This window comes from Oncorhynchus mykiss, chromosome 15, assembly GCF_057628025.1.
Source record: "Oncorhynchus mykiss isolate SJ-2025 chromosome 15, ASM5762802v1, whole genome shotgun sequence".
NCBI classification, from domain to species: Eukaryota; Metazoa; Chordata; class Actinopteri; order Salmoniformes; family Salmonidae; genus Oncorhynchus; species Oncorhynchus mykiss.
The window spans coordinates 21,259,671-21,280,232 of record NC_143036.1 but is presented as its reverse complement, the minus strand read 5'-3'; the positions used below and the strand labels follow the sequence as shown (position 1 = coordinate 21,280,232).

At 41.4% G+C, this 20,562-nt stretch overlaps 2 protein-coding genes across 2 annotated transcripts in view; one reads left to right on the top strand and one right to left on the bottom strand.

Moving 5' to 3' along the window:
- Window positions 1-1,823, top strand: part of bmp6 (bone morphogenetic protein 6) — a 35,115-nt gene extending 33,292 nt beyond the window's left edge. The window contains exon 7 of the mRNA XM_021562656.3: window positions 205-1,823. Coding sequence (XP_021418331.2) covers window positions 205-354 — 150 coding nt within the window. The 3' untranslated portion in view covers window positions 355-1,823. The remainder of the gene's footprint in view (window positions 1-204) is intronic.
- On the bottom strand, window positions 1,649-17,879 carry txndc5 (thioredoxin domain containing 5). Its single transcript, XM_021562657.3, has 10 exons — window positions 17,454-17,879; window positions 16,179-16,331; window positions 11,274-11,379; window positions 10,901-10,997; window positions 9,179-9,294; window positions 8,778-8,864; window positions 8,490-8,633; window positions 5,170-5,252; window positions 4,668-4,797; window positions 1,649-3,481 (listed from the first exon to the last, which is right to left on the bottom strand). Exons 1-10 carry the CDS (start codon window positions 17,639-17,641, stop codon window positions 3,359-3,361), a joined length of 1,227 nt encoding a protein of 408 aa, XP_021418332.2. The 5' UTR covers window positions 17,642-17,879; the 3' UTR covers window positions 1,649-3,358.
- Between the last annotated feature and the right edge of the window lie 2,683 nt (window positions 17,880-20,562).

Genomic DNA, 20,562 nt, shown 5'->3' with positions numbered 1-20,562 from the left:
TTGAGCTAATACATTGCTAATAAAGAGCTATATCCTAATTTTCATGGAACCTGAATTTTCATGCAAATCTCCCATTGATGTAAATGTATATTTGATTTGTAAAACAAATGTTTCAAGTGCGCACTTCACGTTAGGAAAGTGACATGGATCCTTCAAGCTGTGCTTGAAGAGGAATGTGACCTCTGACCTCTTGTTGTCTCCTAGGTCCACCTCATGAACCCGGAGAACGTGCCCAAGCCCTGCTGCGCCCCCACCAAGCTGCACGCCATCTCCGTGCTCTACTTCGACGACAACTCCAATGTCATCCTGAAGAAGTACAAGAACATGGTGGTGAGGGCCTGTGGCTGCCACTGACGACCGCCAAACTGCCGCGTCATCATGGTCACCCGCCCATGGGCTGCAGCGGAGACTGTGTGAACACGACATCATGGGTCTGCGTGTTTGTGAGTGTGTGTTGTGTACTACCCTCTCCTCTCCCATACTCAGGGCGAGGAAGGAACTGATAAATGGACCAGACCAATGTGCTGCTCCCCCCCCCCCTCCTTTCAAAACTAAGTGGTGTTCAAGTTCTCAGACGGCTAATGGCCCATTACAGCGAAACAACTCGACGGCGTCGGGGAATTGACTCAATGTTATCTCAATACTGACAGCCAACCTGTTACATGACGTCAGGTGTAGTCAAATGACACAAAACATGTAGAAATCCTTTTATAGGACCGCAGGGGAAAAGCATTAGCCTAACTACACCAATTTTAATAGAGATGTATGTATATTGTCTGACTAACCAAAGCCTGATTTTAACATGAACAATCTGCTGAAATATTCATGAAATGTATGCCACGATACATTACAGTTAATGTAAAAAGTTCCAGATATTTCCTACTCCTCTTTATGGATTGTACTCAGAAGTTCTTCCGCCATTTTCACCTGGCTTCCAAAAATATAATATGGGCCGAACAGAAACAACCACATACTATTTTAGTTGTGAACTCCTCAAAATATCTTCATTGGGTCAATATTTGCCAAGCCCATGCTGGGTGTTCACCAGGTAGCAGGTTGTGGCTTAAGTAATGGACTGCTCTAAAGAGGATGACATTCACCTCATCCCTTGGACATCCCGCAAACTGTCATTTCCATGTTATTCCACTCACTGAGTTAACATATCCCCAAAAATTGTGGGAAAATCTATTTGTTGGTCAAACCAGCTGAACAAATGTTTTGAACCAGCTTTCTGAAATTAGCTTGGGTTTGACATTTTAATTTGGTTCATTTCAAAGTAATTGCTACTGTCGATTCATTTACGGATCGGGGCTCTATTCAATCCGTATTGCGGAAGTTCAGCATTACAGCGTGAGTGAAATTTCAAAGGCAACATTTCTGCATTCACGGTAAACGCTGAATGTCGGTTCAATTGAACAATCTGTAATCACTTCCTGAATTGAGCCCAATCCTGAGAAAAATAATTCAACTTTGTGCCTAACCAATCAGAAATCACAAAATATACCTCTAGTAAGCTGCTGTTTACATTTCTTGTGGTCATGTTTAGACTTACTTTTGTGTGTAAATACGTGTACATTTTCAGCTTATTTATTGCACCACTTAATCACATGCCATATTACAGAGAAAAACAAACAAATTAAAAATACTATTTTTGGAAAAAGACATTTTATTACAAAATCTCATGTTACAACTTGCCTTTTTTTTTTTTTTTTTTACAAAATTCATGGGCAGTGTACAACCCACTCACAAAAACAAAATACTGCTTTCCTTCACTGGAGTCTGCCTAGACCATGTACTATCCATAAAGATTTTACTGACAATAAGTGGTTAGCCTCTGAATGCATTTGTTTCCCTTAATTGAGCATTGAATGTAAACTGTCTCACACAGCAACTCCATACGAACACATTCTCAGACCACTTACATTTCAACCGCCCCTGAATAGCACACACAAAAAAAATCTGATCCACTAACATTGTGGGTTGATATATTCTATATACGGAGAAAAGAAAAGAAACTTTGTGTAATTTATGGACTAAACAAGTCATGAGTGATCATTATATGGGTGGATAATATATTTTGGGTATTTGTTTTTTTGACATCCCAAGCAACTGAGGTAAACCAAACAAAAACCCCAAAGTAAAATGACCTCATCACTGTTGTGCTTCACTGGGTGTTTGAGTGACACCCTGGGGCCTGATATGGGGCTTAATCAATACAACAGAATATTCATCCGCTTTGGAAAATCTATTACATTTACAGCAGACGTTTGTTCTATGCAACATTCTGAATGTTCAATTTTTTTTTTTTTTAAGTCATCCATGTTGGACACAATCCCTCAAACATGGATTAATGACATATGGTTTTCCTTTCATGACAAACTAGCACATTCCATGCATAAGGCATGACTCGAGTGCGCCAAACAGACGATCACAATCATTGTTCATAAAACAGTGAGAACGCCAAAACTGTCCCGAGGCGCCTGACATTGGACCGTGGGACTGAACCTCTTACGGCACTAAAATGAAAAACCTAAAAAATACTTTTACATTCAGACTTGTAGTACAATTGCAATATCACAGAAGACCACTCACTCACAAAGGGCAGTTTGACATGAAACACTTTCATGCAGCCTTTCCTGTCATAGCCAAAAAGCAGTTGGGGGAATTCGTCAGAAAAATATAGCCGATAAAGAGATTGCAGTATGGCATAGGCCAAGAACTCCAACTGGGGGTCCCTGAGAGTTAAGTTAGTTAGGCCGTCACTGGCATGGATAAAAAGTACCGTCAACTTAACAATCAATGTCACTGGAGGTCACGCGGCTTTGACCCCTGTGCAACAGTAACATTACATCAACGGCTCATGATTGTTCGTCAACATGATTTTCTTAAATCACCAAATGAACATTAACATTTTATATCTATACAAACTCAGTCAGCTTAATCCTACGTTTTTTTTATATAACCAGCAGGCACTATTTAAGACGACTCTGCTTGAGTTGTCAAGTGTTGGGATGACTATAACGGTATGCATTTTAAGGTTTGGCCGATTTAAGTACCGCTGGCAAAAAGTGGTTTGCAGAGCCAGCCAATGCTCTCCAGAGGAACAGTGGGACTGGGCAGCCCAAACAAAATATATTCACATTTCACAAACTATTGGATTATTATAGAATCAGACTGGCCTCGCTCATGAGACATTACAGAGGGGGTTAAAAAGCAGTGCGTTGATGCTACTCCTTTCTGAAAGGAAAACGATGGGAGATAAGAGCTGGTCGTTGTGGGTGAGAGGACTCCTCCCATTGGCCAGATATTCTGTGTTGGGTGGAGGAGAGAAGTAATGGTGGATGTTGTTTGGACAATGCTACAGCTCGTCTCGGGCCTGCTTCATCACAAAACTGTGCAGGCTCTCCAAGTCCCGCCCTCCGTGATGCTCCTCACCTTGAGCACCAGCTCTGAACAGCAGCAGGGTGGGGTACCCACGTACCTGTGGAAGAGAAAGGAGACAAAGTCAGCAAGGTAACAACCCCTAGCTAGCCCCGACCTCTTCAGTGTTTGCTGATTTGAAAGGAATGGATAGGTATAAACAATATGGTCTTTACTTCACCTAGCCCTGCAATGCCTTTACCATATCACGTCCACCTTTCCTTCAGATTAGCCAACTCCGAAGGAAATAATGGTTGCAAATGTTTTTTCTCTTACTATAAACTATGCATGAATCGTCTAGATTGTTTAGCAGTGTGAGTCATAACGTAACACTAATTTAATCAAGTCTAACAGTGAGCTTCTAAGAGCCAGACAGGTTGCAGCTGAAGAGACTACTAGTCCAGAGAGCGTCCAATTAATAAAGGTTGCGATGGTTATAGGGGACTGTCTTCAGGGCCATGAGGGAGTCTTGAGATCCACCATTCCTGTTAGCGGAGCACCACTGACTAACCAATCCCGTGAGGTGGCTGTGCAGTTTTATGGCTTTTTGAACCATAGTACACAACCCCCGCTAACCCACATAACCCACCATGTATACTTCCTGTGGCGCTGGGTGGCGCTGCTTGTGTGTGTTTATGAACGGAATGTCAAGTTACACAATCAAGGTCTTGCTAATTATACCGCAGAGTATAGTACACTACAGTATTGCTCTTTCTGAGCAATATCTTAGCTACTGACAGTCAATTTACAATTTATACTGTGTACAAAACATTTTCATGAAAGGTGAAGGTTATGATACCTTATTGATGTCACCTGTTAAATCCACTTCAAATCAGTGTACAAAAATTGGAGATGACAGGTTAAAGAAGGATTTTTAATCTTCGAGACAATTGAGACATGGATTGTCTGTGTGCCACAAAAAATGTAAGTGTCTGTGAACTGGCTATTGTAGTAGTAGTTGCCAGTCGCACCGGTTTGTGTCAAGAACTGCAACGCTGCTGGGTTTTCACGCTCAACAGTTTCCCATGTGTATCAAGAATAGTCCACCACCCAAAGGACATCCAGCCAACTTGACACAACTGTGGAAAGTATTGGAGTCAACATGGGTCAGCATCCCTGTGAAACGCTTTCGACACCTTGTAGAGTCCATGTCCCCACGAATTGAGGCCGTTCTGAGGGCAAGAGGTTGCAACTCAATAGTAGGAAGGTGTTCCTAATGTTTAGTACACTCAGTGTAGAACACTTACTGAAAACCTGTTGCAGATCATCCTTTCCACTGTGCAGTCCACTTTGGCAATCTTCACGTCAGTCAGGCCAGGGAACTCCTTCTTGGACAGGTCCTCCCATGCAGGGGCCAGATTCTTACAGTGACCACACCTGGAGTGGGGGGGGGGGGACAAGTCAGTTATGATTATGCAGGTTATCCAGTCAGTGGACCACCGAGGTTCTCTTTCTCTGCGACTGCATCTCAATAGTCGAGTGGTACTTTCATCTAGTGTACTTTTAGTCATGTGCACTGCTGTGACAAAACTGGCATCCATGATATTATTTTCACCTAGCCTAGATCAGGGCAGATAGTAGTAGAGTGGATGGAACTTTAGTCTGCGAGGGTGCCGCTCCATTACCTGAGGGGAAATGCACTAGCCTCAACTTCTTACAAGTACCACTGACTCAAATAAATATCCAAGATCATACGGTGGGAGATAGATAGTTAAAAAGAGTGTTACTACTGTATATAAGAGCACTTACCATGGAGCGTAGAACTTGATGAACGTCAGCCCCTTGGCCACTGTCTCGTCAAAATTGCTCTCTGTGAGTGTAATAACGCCAGACTGCAGGAAAAAAACAGAGGTGATATCAGATTGGATCATTCCTGGTCATGTATTGGTTAATACAGTCCCTTCAGGAAGTGTTCACACTCCTTGACTTTTTCCACATTTTGTTGCGTTACAGCCTGAATTTAAAATTGAGATTTTGTGTCACTGGCCTACACACAATACCCCATAATGTCAAAGTGGAATTATGTTTTTATACATTTTTACAAATGAATAAAAAATGAAAAGCTGAAATGTCTTGGGTCAATAAGTATTCAACCCCTTTGTTAAAGCAAGTTTAAATAAGTTCAGGAGTAAATATTTGCTTAACAAGTCACATGGACTCACTGTGTGCAATAATAGTGTTTAATATAATGTTTTAATGACTAACTCATCTCTGTACCCGACACACAATTATCTGTAAGGTCCTTCAGTAGAGCAGTAAATTTCAAACAGATTCAACCACAAAGACCAGGGAGGTTTTCCAATGCTCAGCAAATCAGGGCACCTACCGGTAGATTGGTAAAAAAAAAATTAAAAGCTGACATTAAATATCCCTTTGAGCATGGTGAAGTTATTCATTACACTGCATAGTGTATCAATAATAATGTATCAATACACCCAGTCACTACAAATATACAGACGTCCTTACTAACTCATGTGCCGGAGAGGAAGGAAACCACTCAGGGATTTCACCATGAGGCCAATGGGTGACATTACCACTTACAGAGTTTAAACAGTTACAGAGTTTAATGGCTGTGGTAGGAGAAACTGAGGATGGATAAAACATATAATTACTACCCAATACTAACCTATAATGACAGAGTGAAGGCACTAAAGTAATACTGCAAAAAATGTGCCAAAGAAATTAACAAAACGCATTATGTTTAGGGGCAAATCCAACAACAAAATCACTGAGTACCACTTCATATTTTCAAGCATGGTGGTGGCTGCATCATGTTATGGGTATGCTTGTCATCGGAAAGGACTAGGGGGTATTTTAGTATTTTTAAAAAATGGAAGATACCTGAGCACAGGCAACATTGTGGAATAATAGTGAAGACACAACTATGAAATAGCACATATGGAATCATGAGCAATGGCCATTAGACCAGTGGAAATCTGTCCTTTGGTCTGATGAGTCCAAAGGTGAGATTTTTGGTTCCAACCGCCATGTCTTTGTGAGACGCAGAGTAGGTGAATGGATGATCTCCGCATGTGTGGTTCCCACCATGAAGCATGGAGGTGATGGTGTGGGGGTGCTTTGCTGGTGACACTGTCTGTGATTTATTTAGAATTTAAGGCACACTTAACCAGCATGGCTACCACAGCATTCTGCAGCGATACGCCATCCCATCTGGTTTGCACTTAGTGGGACTATAATTAGTTTTTCAACAGGACAATGACCAAAATCACACCTCCAGGCTGTGTAAGAGCTTTTTGACCAAGAAGGAGAGTGATGGAGTGCTGCATCAGATGACCTGGCCTCCACAATCACCCGCCCTCAACCCAATTGAGATGGTTTTGGATGAGTTGGACAACAAAGTAAAGGAAAAGCAGCCAACAAGTGCTCAGCATATGTGGGAACTCCTTCAAGACTATTGGAAAATAATTCCTCGTGAAGCTGATTGCCAGAATGCCAAGAGTGTGCAAAGCTGTCATCAAGGCAACGGGTGGCTACTTTGAAGAATCTCAAATATATTTAGATTTGTTTAACACCTACATGATTCCATTTGTGTTATTCCATGCCTCAAGACTACCTGGCATGATGACTCCTTGTTGTCCCCAGTCCACCTGGCCGTGCTGCTGCTCCAGTTTCAACTGTTCTGCCTGCGGCTATGGAATCCTGACCTGTTCACCGGACGTGCTACCTGTCCCAGACCTGCTGTTTTCAACTCTCTAGAGACAGCAGGAGTGGTAGAGATACTCTTAATGATCGGCTATGAAAAGCCAACTGACATTTACTCCTGAGGTGCTGACTTGCTGCACCCTTGACAACTACTGTGAGTATTATTATTTGTCCATGCTGGTCATTTATGAACATTTGAACATCTTGGCCATGTTCTGTTATAATCTCCACCCGGCACAGCCAGAAGAGCCTGGTTCCTCTCTAGGTTTCTTCCTAGGTTTTGGCCTTTTTAGGGAGTTTTTCCTAGCCATCGTGCTTCTACACCTGCATTGCTTGCTGTTTGGGATTTTAGGGTGGGTTTCGGTACAGCACTTTGAGATATCAGCTGATGTTCGAAGGGCTATATAAATAAATTTGATTTTGATTTGTTATTTCATAGTTTTGACGTCTTCACTATTATTCTACAATGTAGAAAATAGTAAAAATAAAGACAAACCGTGGAATGAGTAGGTGTGTCCAAACTTTTGACCGGTACTGTAAATTGTCTTAACTCTGGAAAGACCTGAAAATGGCTGTCTAGCTATAATCAGCAACCCACTTGACAGAACTTGAACAATTTTTATATTGTACGATCCAGGTTTGCAAAGCTCTTAGAAAGACTCACAGATGTTAGAATCACCTTTGGCAGCGATTACATGTATTGACTCAGGGCTGTGAATATTTATCTAAATGCTATATTTCTTTGTGCAAAAAAAAAATCTAAAAACATGTTTTCACTTTGGTATTGTGTGTAGATGGGTTAGAGAAAAAAATTAGATATTGAATCCATTTTTAATTTAGGCTGTAACACAACTAAATGTGGAATAAGTGAAGGGGTATGAATACTTTCTGAAGGCAGTGTATGTCCACAAGACCAGTAAATTCCTACACCGAACATCCGTGACTAATCGAGCTCGTGTTGTATTGGAATTAGCTTTGGATCTCTCCTTAAACGACTCGTCTTTATTCAAGGTTGATGTCACTGTTCACACTGAACACTATATCCGAGATGCCTTGGCATGGGCGGAAGGAAATAGCTAGCCTGCCCATAATTGCTAGGTCTAGTTGACCGTTGTGCAGCAGAGGCCTATGCCTGGTGTAGACTGTAGTCTACAGCGAAGGCCTGAGTGGGCTAGATGGTAATCTCACTGCTAAAACATCTGCCCGAGAGCTTGTTCACTCATTAAGTATCTGGAGAAGAAACTTGCTGCCCACACACAACAGGGTACCCGCCCCCAAAATGAGATCTCGGCGTAACAGTGACCAATGTTAAGAGTTTTAAAATAGCATGTGGAGTATTGAAAGTCTGGAAGGCACATGTGCTTGGCCTCACGGTACCTGAGAGAAACAGTCAAACACACACACACCTCCTCTTTGGCAGGTTCGGTGCTGGGTACTGGGATCTCGTTAGCATGTGGGTGCACGTCATCCTCCTTAGTTGCAGCCTTAACCTGGTTGTTGACAAAGTCCTTCAGAGATTCCAGGTCCCGCTTGCCTCTGTACTGATCCGCCTGGACAGACAAACACAACAATGGAAAGGGTTAACAAATTGACTAGCATTTTAATGGTAAAGCAATAGCTCCTTAAAAGCTTAAATGTGTTACAGAACACAATGACATAAGGTCTTCAGTGTGCTAGCCAACCAAACTACGTACCTTCTCTCCGTCCTTGAAGAAGAGCAGGGTGGGGTAGCCACGCACAGCGTTCTCAGAGCACACCTCGTAGTGCTGGGTACAGTCCACCTGGCCAATCACACAACACACCAGTTTATTCAGAATTCATTCAGCATATCCAGCTCATACCTAGTATGTCACACTTTACATTTAACTCCTGTAGCTGGTAAAGATAGCTAGTTGTGCTTTTAACTTGGAAATATCAACATGCAATTCAATACAAACAACAGGCAACAGCCATAAATAACATTTGTTCAGTGGGTTGTATTATCTCATTGTGCAAACAAAATGACTCGTCAGAAGATCCGTGTCCTGGTCTTGTTACATAGATAAGTGACTCCGGTACACTGCTGTTGCTCAGGCAGAGTTGGAATGTCACCAACCTTGCCGATCTTGATGTTGTCTGAGTGCTCAAAGCTGGTGGCCAGCTGCTCCCAGGTGGGGGCCATGGCCTTGCAGTGACCACACCAGGGGGCAAAGAACTTGACAAAGTGGGACCCTGTGGAGAGATTATACTTAATACTGGAAAACATAATATATACATAAATGTACACCAGGAATAGCTGCAATCTGAACAAACTAATTATAAAGCATTTTACAGAGGTACATAATAGCTTAAGTTATAGGGTATGAGCGTCTTAGCTTAGGGATGGGTTACGAGTTGATGGAATAACATGAGAAATTACATCAACTATAAAAATGGCCTATGCAATGCGGCCCTAGAGACTAAAATAAACGGAGCTCACAGAGGTTAAATGCTACTGATTACACAATTGTCACAGTTCATCTTGCCCAGATTTAAATGTGAGACCCATAAACATTCCTCTTACAAATGACCTTGTCATATCTTGCATTTTTTCTCCAAAACAGGAATAATTTATTTTTCTTTTCAACCTTAACATACGACTAAAAACCAGACTTAAAGGGATACTTTGGGTAGTTTGGCAATGAGGCCCTTTATCTACTTCCCTAGAGTCAGATGAACTCATGGATACCATTTTTATGTCTCTGCGTGTGGTTTGAAGGAAGTAATTGCTAACTAGCGTTAGCACAATGACCGGAAGTCTACGGGTATCTGCTAGCATGCAAGCAGATACCCATAGACTTCAAGTCATTGTGCTAATGCTAGTTAGCACTGGCTCGTGAAACTACCTCCAACTTCCTTCATACTGGACACAGATGCATCAAAATGAGGAAGTCTGACTCTGGGGGAAGAATACTGAACTCTCAAAACTTGTGCACAAATTTGTTTACATCCCTGTTAGTGAGCATGTCTTCTTTGACAAGATAATCCACCTGACGTGGCATAACAAGAAGCTGATTAAACAGCATGGTCATTACACAGATGCACCTTGTGCTGGGGACAATAAAATGACACTTTAAAATGTGAAGTTTTGTCACACAACACAATGCCATGGATGTCTCAAGTTGAGGGAGCGCGCAATTGGCATGCTGACTGCAGCAATGTCCACCAGAGCTGTTGCCTGAGAATTGAATGTTAATTTCTCTACCATAAGCCGCTTCCAATTTGGCAGTACAACTAACCGGTGTCACAACCACAGACCATGCGTAACAACGCCAGCCCAGGACCTCAACATCTGGCTTCTTCCCCTGTGGGATCAACTGAAACCAGCCACCCGGACAACTAATGAAACTGAGGAGTATTTCTATTTTTGAAATTGTTGGATGTTGTGTTTATATTTTTATTCAGTATAGAAAATCCCCAAAGTATCCCTTTAAGAGCTGCAATTTCATTGGGACAATTACCATGACCATTTACTTTTGTTGTGCTTGTCCAGCGACCGGAAACATGCTGTTTGCCTGAGATAAATGTAGCGTGGATTGCATCATGGTTTCAAGGAAATGACGGCACCTAAATTATGTTAAACTTTGTAGAAACTTTACATATGTAACTTGCATAAAACGTTCAGGTCTAAAGAGACAAGCATGGTCCCAGGTCTGTGTGTGCCGTCTTGCCAACTCCTATGGCGCATGACAATTGCAAGTCGGCAAGACAGCAGAAACAGTTCTGGGACCAGGCTATAAAGAGACCGTTGCCACGTCTGTGGTAATGATCAATCCCAGTCCCCCCCCCCCCACGTTACCTTTAGAGATGTGGGCCTTGAAGTTGCTGGCGGTGAGGTCATACAGGCCCTGCTTTGGCTCTGGGGCTTTGGGAGGCTCCGGCTCAGTCTCTGGCTCCTGCAGAACATCATGCCACACGTCAAATAAAGACTACCATCACATCACATTAGTCTCAAATAGTTTCCATTTCAATATATAATAATAATAATGATAAAAAAAAGAATATGCCATTTAGCAGATGCTTTAATCCAAAGCGACCTAGTTACGCGTGCATACATTGTACATATGGGTGGCCCCGGGAATCGAACCTACAATACAATACTACCAACTGAGCCATACAGGATCACCTACTGTATGTTTTATTTAGATCACTTGGGTGACCTCTCTCCTTACCACAGGCTCCTCCTGCACAGTGTTGAGCATCCAGGTCTCCAGAGACTGCAGGTCCCTGGGGCCTTGGTACTTCATCGCCTCCTGCTCGGGCTTGAACAGCATCAACCTGCAAACAACACAGGGATCAATGAGATCATACAACTCAATGACTAGGGCTTGGCCATTCTGCTCTGCTGTATCAACATACTCAAAATACACCAAATTGGTAAATTCCATTGTCATTACATGCATTGCAACTCATTTATGTCATGTTCATGGCTAATAAAATGTTACTACTTTTCTTTGTGACAGTTGGTTTTTTTTCTCCCGACAGAGTAATTTAGAAGCATGTTAGGGTCTAAATGCATGTCAATGTTCACTGCTATCTACATTGAAGCTCACTGCTCTTTGTAGTTTATACCAGTAGCGAAATGGTGAGGTATACTCAACGTATCCAATAAGAAATCCAAGAAGAATCTGTTCTATTGCACAATGTTTTGCTACGGTATTTCCTAATGCAGAGGTTTTCAAACTGGGGTCAATTGTGGATACCCTTTGTATGTCTCTGGGTCCAGTATGGAGGAAGTTAAGAGGTAGTTTCACAAGCCAAAGCTAACTAGCGATGGCATAATGACTGGAAGTCATGCTAACTGTTCATCAAACTCTATGGAAGTAGATAAATGACTTCTTTGCTAAAAATCAAGCGAATTACATGTTTTTTTCTGTATAGAAAATTATTAGAAAGAGGAGGAAAGGAAGCGCTACTAAGGTACACAATAGTAAATGTTGGTAGACAGAAGGTGCTCTTTGGTAAACGGGGTGAATTGGTCATCAAAAAAGAATGGAGGACCAATGCCATTTGTATGGCATGTTCAATAGATTTAAACTACGCGTTTCGGCTAAAATGATTAGTTGTGCCATCTATGTGGTAATTTTCAGAATAGAAAAGCAGTTTTGGTGCCAACTGAAACGACCAATACCAGATAGAAAGCATGCAGAAAAGATATTGAACTATATATTTTTTTCAATAATACCATCTTTGAAAAATACAAATAAAATAAAGACTAGACAGTCGGGGAGAATTGAGAATGGGATTTTTTATTTTATTCTTTAAATACGGGAATTGAGGGCACATGCCCATTGATTTTGTTAAGTTTGAGCAGAGCATTGGCAAAATGCATAGAATTGGAGGAAATTTGCTTCAAAACTGCAACAAATGTATTTAGCTCCTTGCTAAAGTGTAGAATCGCTGGAAATGTGCTTCAAAACTGCTAAATGTTCTCTCAACTCAATACAAACGTTTGTAGAAATGCAGAAAATTTGTTTTACAACAGAAAAATTCTCTTCACCGACTATTCCCAAACTGGGGTACGCCAAATAAAAATGTGATTCACATTTTCAAACAGTCCATTTAGATTTTCCAGCAGGGCTATACATTTGGGTGATGTTTTTTCTCGCATGAGTAGTCTCGTTTCACTGCCTTCCCCAAAAATTTAACCATCTAGTGTTCAGCAAAATAACAATGTCAAATAATTAACATCCAATTACATTAACTGTTACCAGTGATGCCAACTTGGCAATTTTGTTGCTAGATTTAGCTACTTTTTTTTCCAGACAGCACCTAGCAACAAATTTAGCTACTTTTAAAAATGTATTTGGAACTTTTAGCAACTTCTGAAAAGTGACTTGAACGCTAAAATGCACACATTTTCCCTCTAAAATTACACAAAAACGATTTTCTTTGTCACACATTCAGTCACAACACACGTGCCAACACACCTGCTGCAAAAGTGCATTGTGCGTGACGTCAGCAGCAGGTGCCCAGCTCGTGCACTGGCAGCAGCAGGCGCCCAGCTCGTGCACTGGCAGCAGCAGGCCAGCAGCAATTTCAGTAAATTGCAAATCATTGTTGGCGGACTGCAGCAGCAGTAGTGCGGGTTCGACGAGCCAAACCCAATGAATATAGTTGGTCACGAATGTTTGATCTTGAACAGAATTTACAACATCAATCAACATGTCTCAGTCAAAATTGTACAGCCAGAAGTACAGAAAAAAAAGTGGGAGTCTGTACCTGAACGAATGTCAAATCATATTTTTTGCCGAGATGGCAGTCAATTTGAGTAAAGTTATTATGTGTTTTACGTTATCACGCAATGACATCACAATGTCTTTTAGCAACAAATCAACCTGCCTCTAGCAACTTACCCTGAAAATTAGTTGGCAGCACTGACTGTTACTCTCTCGCAGGAATGCCACCAAGGGTATGTAGGTAGCCAAACGTAGCTGCTGCTCATTCCGTTTGCACAAAAATTGAAAGTAAAAAAAAAATATTAAGGCCCGCGTCCATAGAGACATATACCAGCTCTACTGATAGTACTGCTACTACCAACAGTACTACACCTGCCACCGATACAAGTTGTTCGGCTTCCACAAGCACATCCAATGCTAGCATCAGTAATTCAACATTTGTTGTTAGCCCAGCTGGCATGGACACTGACAGTTCTGAATCTGATGCAGCCGAAGAGCTACTGCCCCCTGACCCGGGAAAGCACCGAACAACAGACAGGGACGTTGGACCATCGAAGAGGCGCAAATATGATGACTACATTGATTTGGGGTTCCCTCAGTATATTGGGAGTAGTGCCTTGCCTCAGCCACAGTGTGTTATATGTCCAAGAAGAAACTGTTCTATTGCACAATGTTACCGAGTGGCTAGGACAGGCAAGCCCCATACTATTGTGGAGGACTTAATTCTTCCTGCTGCCGCGGATATGGCTGGGACAATGCTGGGGAAAAGGCCAAAAAAACTATACAGATACGGCTTCATCAAACAACACTGTTTCACGACACATCAGTGACAAGGCAGGAGATGTTTTGAAACAATTACTGCTTCGCATACAAGCCAGTGAATTCTATGCATTACAGCTGGATGAGTCAACAGGCGTGGTGGGGCTGGCACAACTGGCGGGCCTGGCATTTGACCGTTACGTTTATGGGGGGTCAATTAAGGAAGACATCCTCTTCTGCAAACCACTGGAAACAATGACAAGAGGAGAGGATATTTTTTAAAGTACTGGACAGCTTTGTGACATCAAATGGACTTTGGTGGTCAAGATATGTTTGTATCTGTACTGATGGCGCAAAAGCCATGACAGGGAGACATAGTGAAGTGGTAACGCGCATGCAAACAGTACACTGCAGCATCCACCGAGAGGCTCTTGCTGCCAAGGGAATGCCTGACAGCTTGAAAGAGGTTTTGGACACTACAGTGAAAATGGTTAACTTTGTTAAAGCAAGGCCCCTGAACTCTTGTGTATTTTATGCATTATTCAATGATATGGGCAGCGACCATGTAACGCTTTTACAACATACAGAAGAAGTGCGCTGGTTATTAAGGGGCAAAGTATTGACACGTTTTTTATTATTGAGAGACGAGCTTAAAGTTTTCTTTACTGACCATAATTTTCACTTGTCTGACCGCTTGCATAATGACGAGTTTCTCACACGACTGGCCTATCTGGGTGATGTTTTTTCTCACCTGAATGATCTGAATCTAGGATTACAGGGACTCTCCGCAACAATATTCAATGTCGGGACAAAATTGAGGCTATGATTAAGAAATTGGAGCTCTTCTCTGTCTGCAATAACAAGGACAACACACAGGTCTTTCCATCCTTGTATGTGTAAATTAACTCAAACTTAGGGACAATGTCAAATGTGATATAGCAAAGCACCTGATTGAGCTGGGTGCGCAATTACTTTCCCGAAACAAACGACTGGATTCGTTATCCCTTTCATGCCCTGCCTCCAGTCCACTTACAGATATCTGAACAAGAGAACCTCATCGAAATAGCAACAAGCGGTCCTGTGAAAATGGAATTTAATCAGAAGCCACTGCCAGATTTCTGGATAGGGCTGTACTCAGAGTATCCTGCCTTGGCAAATCGAGCTGTTAAGACACTGATGCCCTTTGCAACCATGTACCTATGTAAGAGTGGATTCTCAGCCCTCACTCGCATGAAAACTAAATACAAGCACAGACTGTGCGTGGAAAATGATTTAAGACAGATTCTCTCCAATACAACCCAACACTGCAGAGTTATGTGCATCCTTTCAAGCACACCCTTCTCATTAACCTGTGGTGAGTTATTCACATTTTTTTATGAACAAATAAGGTTTTATATGTAAGATGGCTAAATAAAGAGCTAAATTATTGATTATTATTATATTATTGTTTGTGCCCTGGTCCTATAAGAGCTCTTTGTCACTTCCCACGAGCCAGGATGTGTGTGACAAAAACTCACTCATTCTTAAGTTTAATAAATGTATCGTATAGTGTGTGTGGCAGGCTTACAATGATGGCAAAAAACAACATTTGAGAGTGCGCTGACCCTGGTGCTAGAGGGGGTACGCAGCTGGAGGTTGAATGTTTGACGGTGTTCGGGACTATAAAACGTTTCGGAACCACTGCTCTACACCACCAAGATACCTTTCTAGCTAATAGACTTAAGAGTTTACACTTCCTTTTCCAATGAACTGTGGGGAGGACAAAATAATGAAACTGTCCACCAAATCTATTCATTGTCAAATATTGATTGTCATTCACCTGATGACAAGACGTGATAATATATTTTTTGCTAATGTAAAGGTTGTCACACTGCTAACTTAGCGAGTACCACTTTCTCTCCAATTCAGCCCATACCTGGCGCGAACACGAGACCTCTACCTCACAAACACACGTGACCGTCATCCCTCAAGCATCTTAGCTGATTGCGCCACCTCAAAAGCTATCTTATGAGGCGACGCAAGCAGGACACTTCAGGCTGAGGATTAAGTTTCACACATCCCCATTTGCTACACTAACATATGATGGGGGTGCCTGTGCAAGAAAAACACTGGCTCTAATGAATACACCCCTGTACTTACGTGGGGTACCCCCTGATGCCATGGACGTTGGAGCAGAACTTGACGTCCTGAGTGCAGTCAACCTTTACAACGTAGGCAGGCGGCGACTCCATGCTGTTGTATTTGTCCGCCATCTCGTTCCATGTCCCTTGTAGGCTCTGGCAGTGACCACACCTGAAAAGACAATGCAGCAGAGAATTGTTGTTTTTTGGCCAGCGCTACAGATGGCTATATCGGTTCGTTAATACACGACTAGTAAAGGCCCTGTGCAGTACTTTTGTTTTAAAAAAATGTATTTGTTTTATCTAGATTTTTTTTTGAGTTGCTGCAGCACCCCTACTTCCCACAGCTATGCTTGTAACTGTATATGGGGAGCTGTGACACTTCACATGAGTATCAAGGAACCATTGGGAGGAGACCAGAAATACTTTTGAGGTGGTGAATCTGAGAATATAAAACAGATGTTTTACTTCCATGATGAAGGACTAAGTTTTTCTATAATCCTTTATGTCAGTAAAGACACCAACATATTTTATATCCCATTTAGGCCTAACTACAGCAGGTAGATTAGTCATTGGGTTAAAAAAAAAAACGGACATTTTTAGTGCGTGCGTGTTTACGAGGTTACGTCAGTCAATGCCTGCCACGTAAACGGTCACAGCAGGAGCGAATCATGAAATTATCTATTCCTCCACTGTACTGTTAGCTAGAAAGCTGCAGTACAGTAGAAACATTTAAGCAGCAAAATGAACACATTGAAAAAACACTGCGCTGTGCATGTAGCGACTTTGTCAACTACAATTGTAAAGTACGGGACAGTTCAAGTTGAAACGTGACTTTAGCAGGTTCGCTAGTTTAAATAGCTATCCCAAAATTTAGCAGCATGCTACCTAATGTTAGCTAACGCTCGAGTAATAGCCAACGCGTTAGCCAGATTACATTGATCTTTCATCAAATGCAAGGACGGATTAACATGTTATATACAACAGCCATATCATATGTGTAACTAAAAACAAGCTGTCTGACTAACTTAGATAAATAGTTATATCGGTAACCAGTTATCCGGCAAAAAGCTACGCTAGTTAGCTGCAAATTAGCTAGGTAACGTTTACTAGTAGCAGCAATCAAAGTTAGAAGCTTGCCCATCATGACAATTTGAAAATGAGACAGCCTGCTAAATTGTTAAGGACATGTGGTAACGTTTTCTGAACATTGTCGATAACGTTACAAACTGCTAGCTGCTAACGTTGGCTAATCCATTCATTCAGGTTAAAACTTGAAAAAACGTTTGCTTACCATGGGGCGAAGAACATGACAAAGTGAGGAGCTGTGGGGACAGCATCGTTGAACATATCCACCGTATACGTATGCTTGGCATGTTCATCTTCTTCTAAATCAGCGTTGCAAAATATATTACCAAAAAGTAACGCACAATAAATAACACACAACATAAAATGTGTGCAATTCAGTGCTGAGGAGGCCATGATCCCGTCGGTGAATACTTGGACAGCCCCTAGCCCTACTACTGACTTTTCGGGAATCTGGATAGAGCCAATGCATAGCGAGACGCTCTGAACAATGGTTGCTGGCGTTTTACAGGTGGAGATGCAAATCAGAATAGATAGAGATCTGTGGCATCACGAAAATGGTGCACTTCAAACACTCCTGAACAAGCTCTTAACACGTTTAAATCCAGATGCTTTCACAATTAGAGCAGCTAGTATCAAAGTTTGCAACTTTTCAGTGTTGGTTACATTTCATTCATTTGCGTCATTCATTCATTCATTCGTTATTTCTGTCAGCCAGCCTAGTTGCTAGGTATACACATTATTTTAAATAGTTTATTTCAGTAAGGACAGATATTGTCATGTTGAATAATCAAGACTGTGCATTGCATCTTCATGCTTTCCCATGAGCTACAGTGCATTCAGAAAGTATTCATTTATTCCACATTTTGTTGTGTTACAGCCTGAATTCAAAATAGATTAAATATTTTTTTCTTCTCTCACCCATCTACACACAATAACCCATAATGACAAAGTGAAAATATGTTTTGAGAAATCTTAGGAAATGTATTAAAAATGATAGACAGAAATATCTAATTTACATACGTACTCACATATGAGTCAATGCATGTTAGAAACTTCTTTGGCAGCGAATAGTCTTTCTGGATACGTTTTTAAGAGAGTTGCACACCTTTGTTGTACAATATTTTCACATTATTATTTAAACAATTCTTCAAGCTCTGTCAAGTTGTTTGTTGACATTGCTAGACAGCCATTCTCAAGTCTTGTCATAGATTTTCATGCCGATTTAAGTAAAAACGGTAACTAGGCCACTCAGGAATATTCAATATCATCTTGGTAAGCAAGTCCAGTGTGCATTTGGCCTTGTGTTTTAGGTTATTGTCCTGCTGAAAGGTGAATTTGAAAGGTGAATTTGTCTCCCAGTGTCTGTTGGAAAGCAAATTGAACCATGCTGTCCTCTAGGATTTTGCCTGTGCTTAACTCTATTCTGTTTATTTTTTATCATAAAAAACTCTGTAGTCCTTGCCAATGACAAGCATACCCATAACATGATGCAGCCACCACCATGTTTGAAAATATGGAGAGTGGTACTCAGTGATGTGTGTTGGATTTGCCCCAAACTTAACCCTTTGTATTCAGGACATAAAGTTCATTTCTTCAGTTTTACTTTATTGCTTTATTGCAAACAGGATGCATGTTTGGAATATTTTTTATTTTGTATCACTGTGATTTAGTATTGTGGAGTAATTACAATTATATTGAGCCATCCTTTCTCCTATCACAGCCAATAAACTAGGTAACTGGCCTTATGGTGAAATCCCTGAGCGGTTTCCTTCCTCTCCGGCAACTAAGATTAAGAAGGACGCCTGTGTCTTTGTAGTGACTGGGTGTATTGATACACCATCCAAAGTGTAATTAATAACTTCACCATGCTCAAAGGGATAGTCAATGTCTGTTTCTTTTATTTTTACCCATCTACAAATACGTGCCCTTCTTTGCAATGCATTTGAAAACCTCCCTGGTCTTTGTGTTTGAAATTCCCTGCTTGACTGGGGAACCTTACAGATAATTGTATGTGTGGGGTACATGTTTTAGAACAAGTTGCCTAAAAGACTATACACAGTGTACAAAACAATAGGAACACCTTCTTAATATTGAGTTGCACCCCCTTTTGCACTAGGAACAGTCTAAATTAGTTGGGGCATGGATTCTACAAGGTGTCGGTGTCGACAGCGTTCCACAGGGATGCTGGCCCATGTTGTCTCCAATGCTTCCCACGGATGTGTCAAGTTGGCTGGATGTCTTTTGGGTGGTGGACCATTCCTGATACACACGGAAAACTGTTAAGCGTGAAAAACCCAGCAGCGTTACAGTTCTTGACACAAACCGGTGCGCCTGGCAACTACTACTACAATACCCCGTTCAAAGGCACTTAAATATTTTGTCTTGCCCATTCACCGTCTGAATGGCACACATACATAATCCATGTCTCAAGGCTTAAAAATAATTTTTAACCTGTCGTCTCACCTTCATCTACACTGATTGAAGTGGATTTAACAGGTGACATCAATAAGGGATTATAGCTTTCACCTGGTCAGTCTGTCATGGAAAGAGCAGGTGTTGCTAATGTTTTGTACACTTAGTGTAAATGTTAAGTTCTAATTTGTCCAAATATTCCAATATTTCACAGAATTGTCCCAGTTACTGTTTTACACTGTTTGTGCCATGCTATATTTATTAATACCGTCATGGGAAGCAAGCGAAAATCATTCTGAGGAGGATTATTTATACGTGAGAACAGGAAATGAAATGAGAGGCCTTCCTCTCCTGAGCCATTTCGATACATAGAACAATGGAATACCATTTTGAGGAAATGGACCACATTTGTTTCCCTAGTCACATTGGTCATTTTTTTGTGACTTGGTATACGCCTTCTACATAGATGTTCTATGCATATAATTCAGAGGTACATGTTGGTTTGTTAAACTAGGTCACTTGTAACAAACAGGTTGTTCTTTCAAAGTTCTCTCTTTCACCCAAATTCAGAATGTTAGAATTACATTTTATCCTGCAAAATTACAGTTGAGGTCTTTCAGACAAAGGGATGTCCATAAGATTTATTGTTTTGTATAGTTTTCCATTGTGAGAGCTCTTTGAAGTGGACTCATGAAATACAGTACAATAGTTTTCAAATAACCCTGCCAACAATATCCAAAATCGTCCCATTAAATGTGTAGAAACCTCAGCATGACAGCTGTCAGTAGCCTAGATTAGGGGACACATATTTCACCTCCAACAGGTCTTTAGAAAAACCAAATTAGTCACTTTCAAATGGTCTTTGGCATGTTCTGGTTGACTGCAACTCCTTGGCAGCCAGC

What these genes read in the sequence shown, in the direction of transcription:
- txndc5 (XM_021562657.3), bottom strand. Translation starts at nt 17,641, where the DNA reads ATGGCCTCCTCAGCACTGAATTGCACACATTTTATGTTGTGTGTTATT. An exon ending in GGCATCAGGGGGTACCCCAC is followed by an intron (nt 11,380 to 16,178) that starts GTAAGTACAGGG and finishes TGTTGTTTGCAG; the next exon opens with GTTGATGCTGTTCAAGCCCG. An exon ending in TGATCTGCAACAGGTTTTCA is followed by an intron (nt 3,482 to 4,667) that starts GTAAGTGTTCTA and finishes TCTCTTCCACAG; the next exon opens with GTACGTGGGTACCCCACCCT.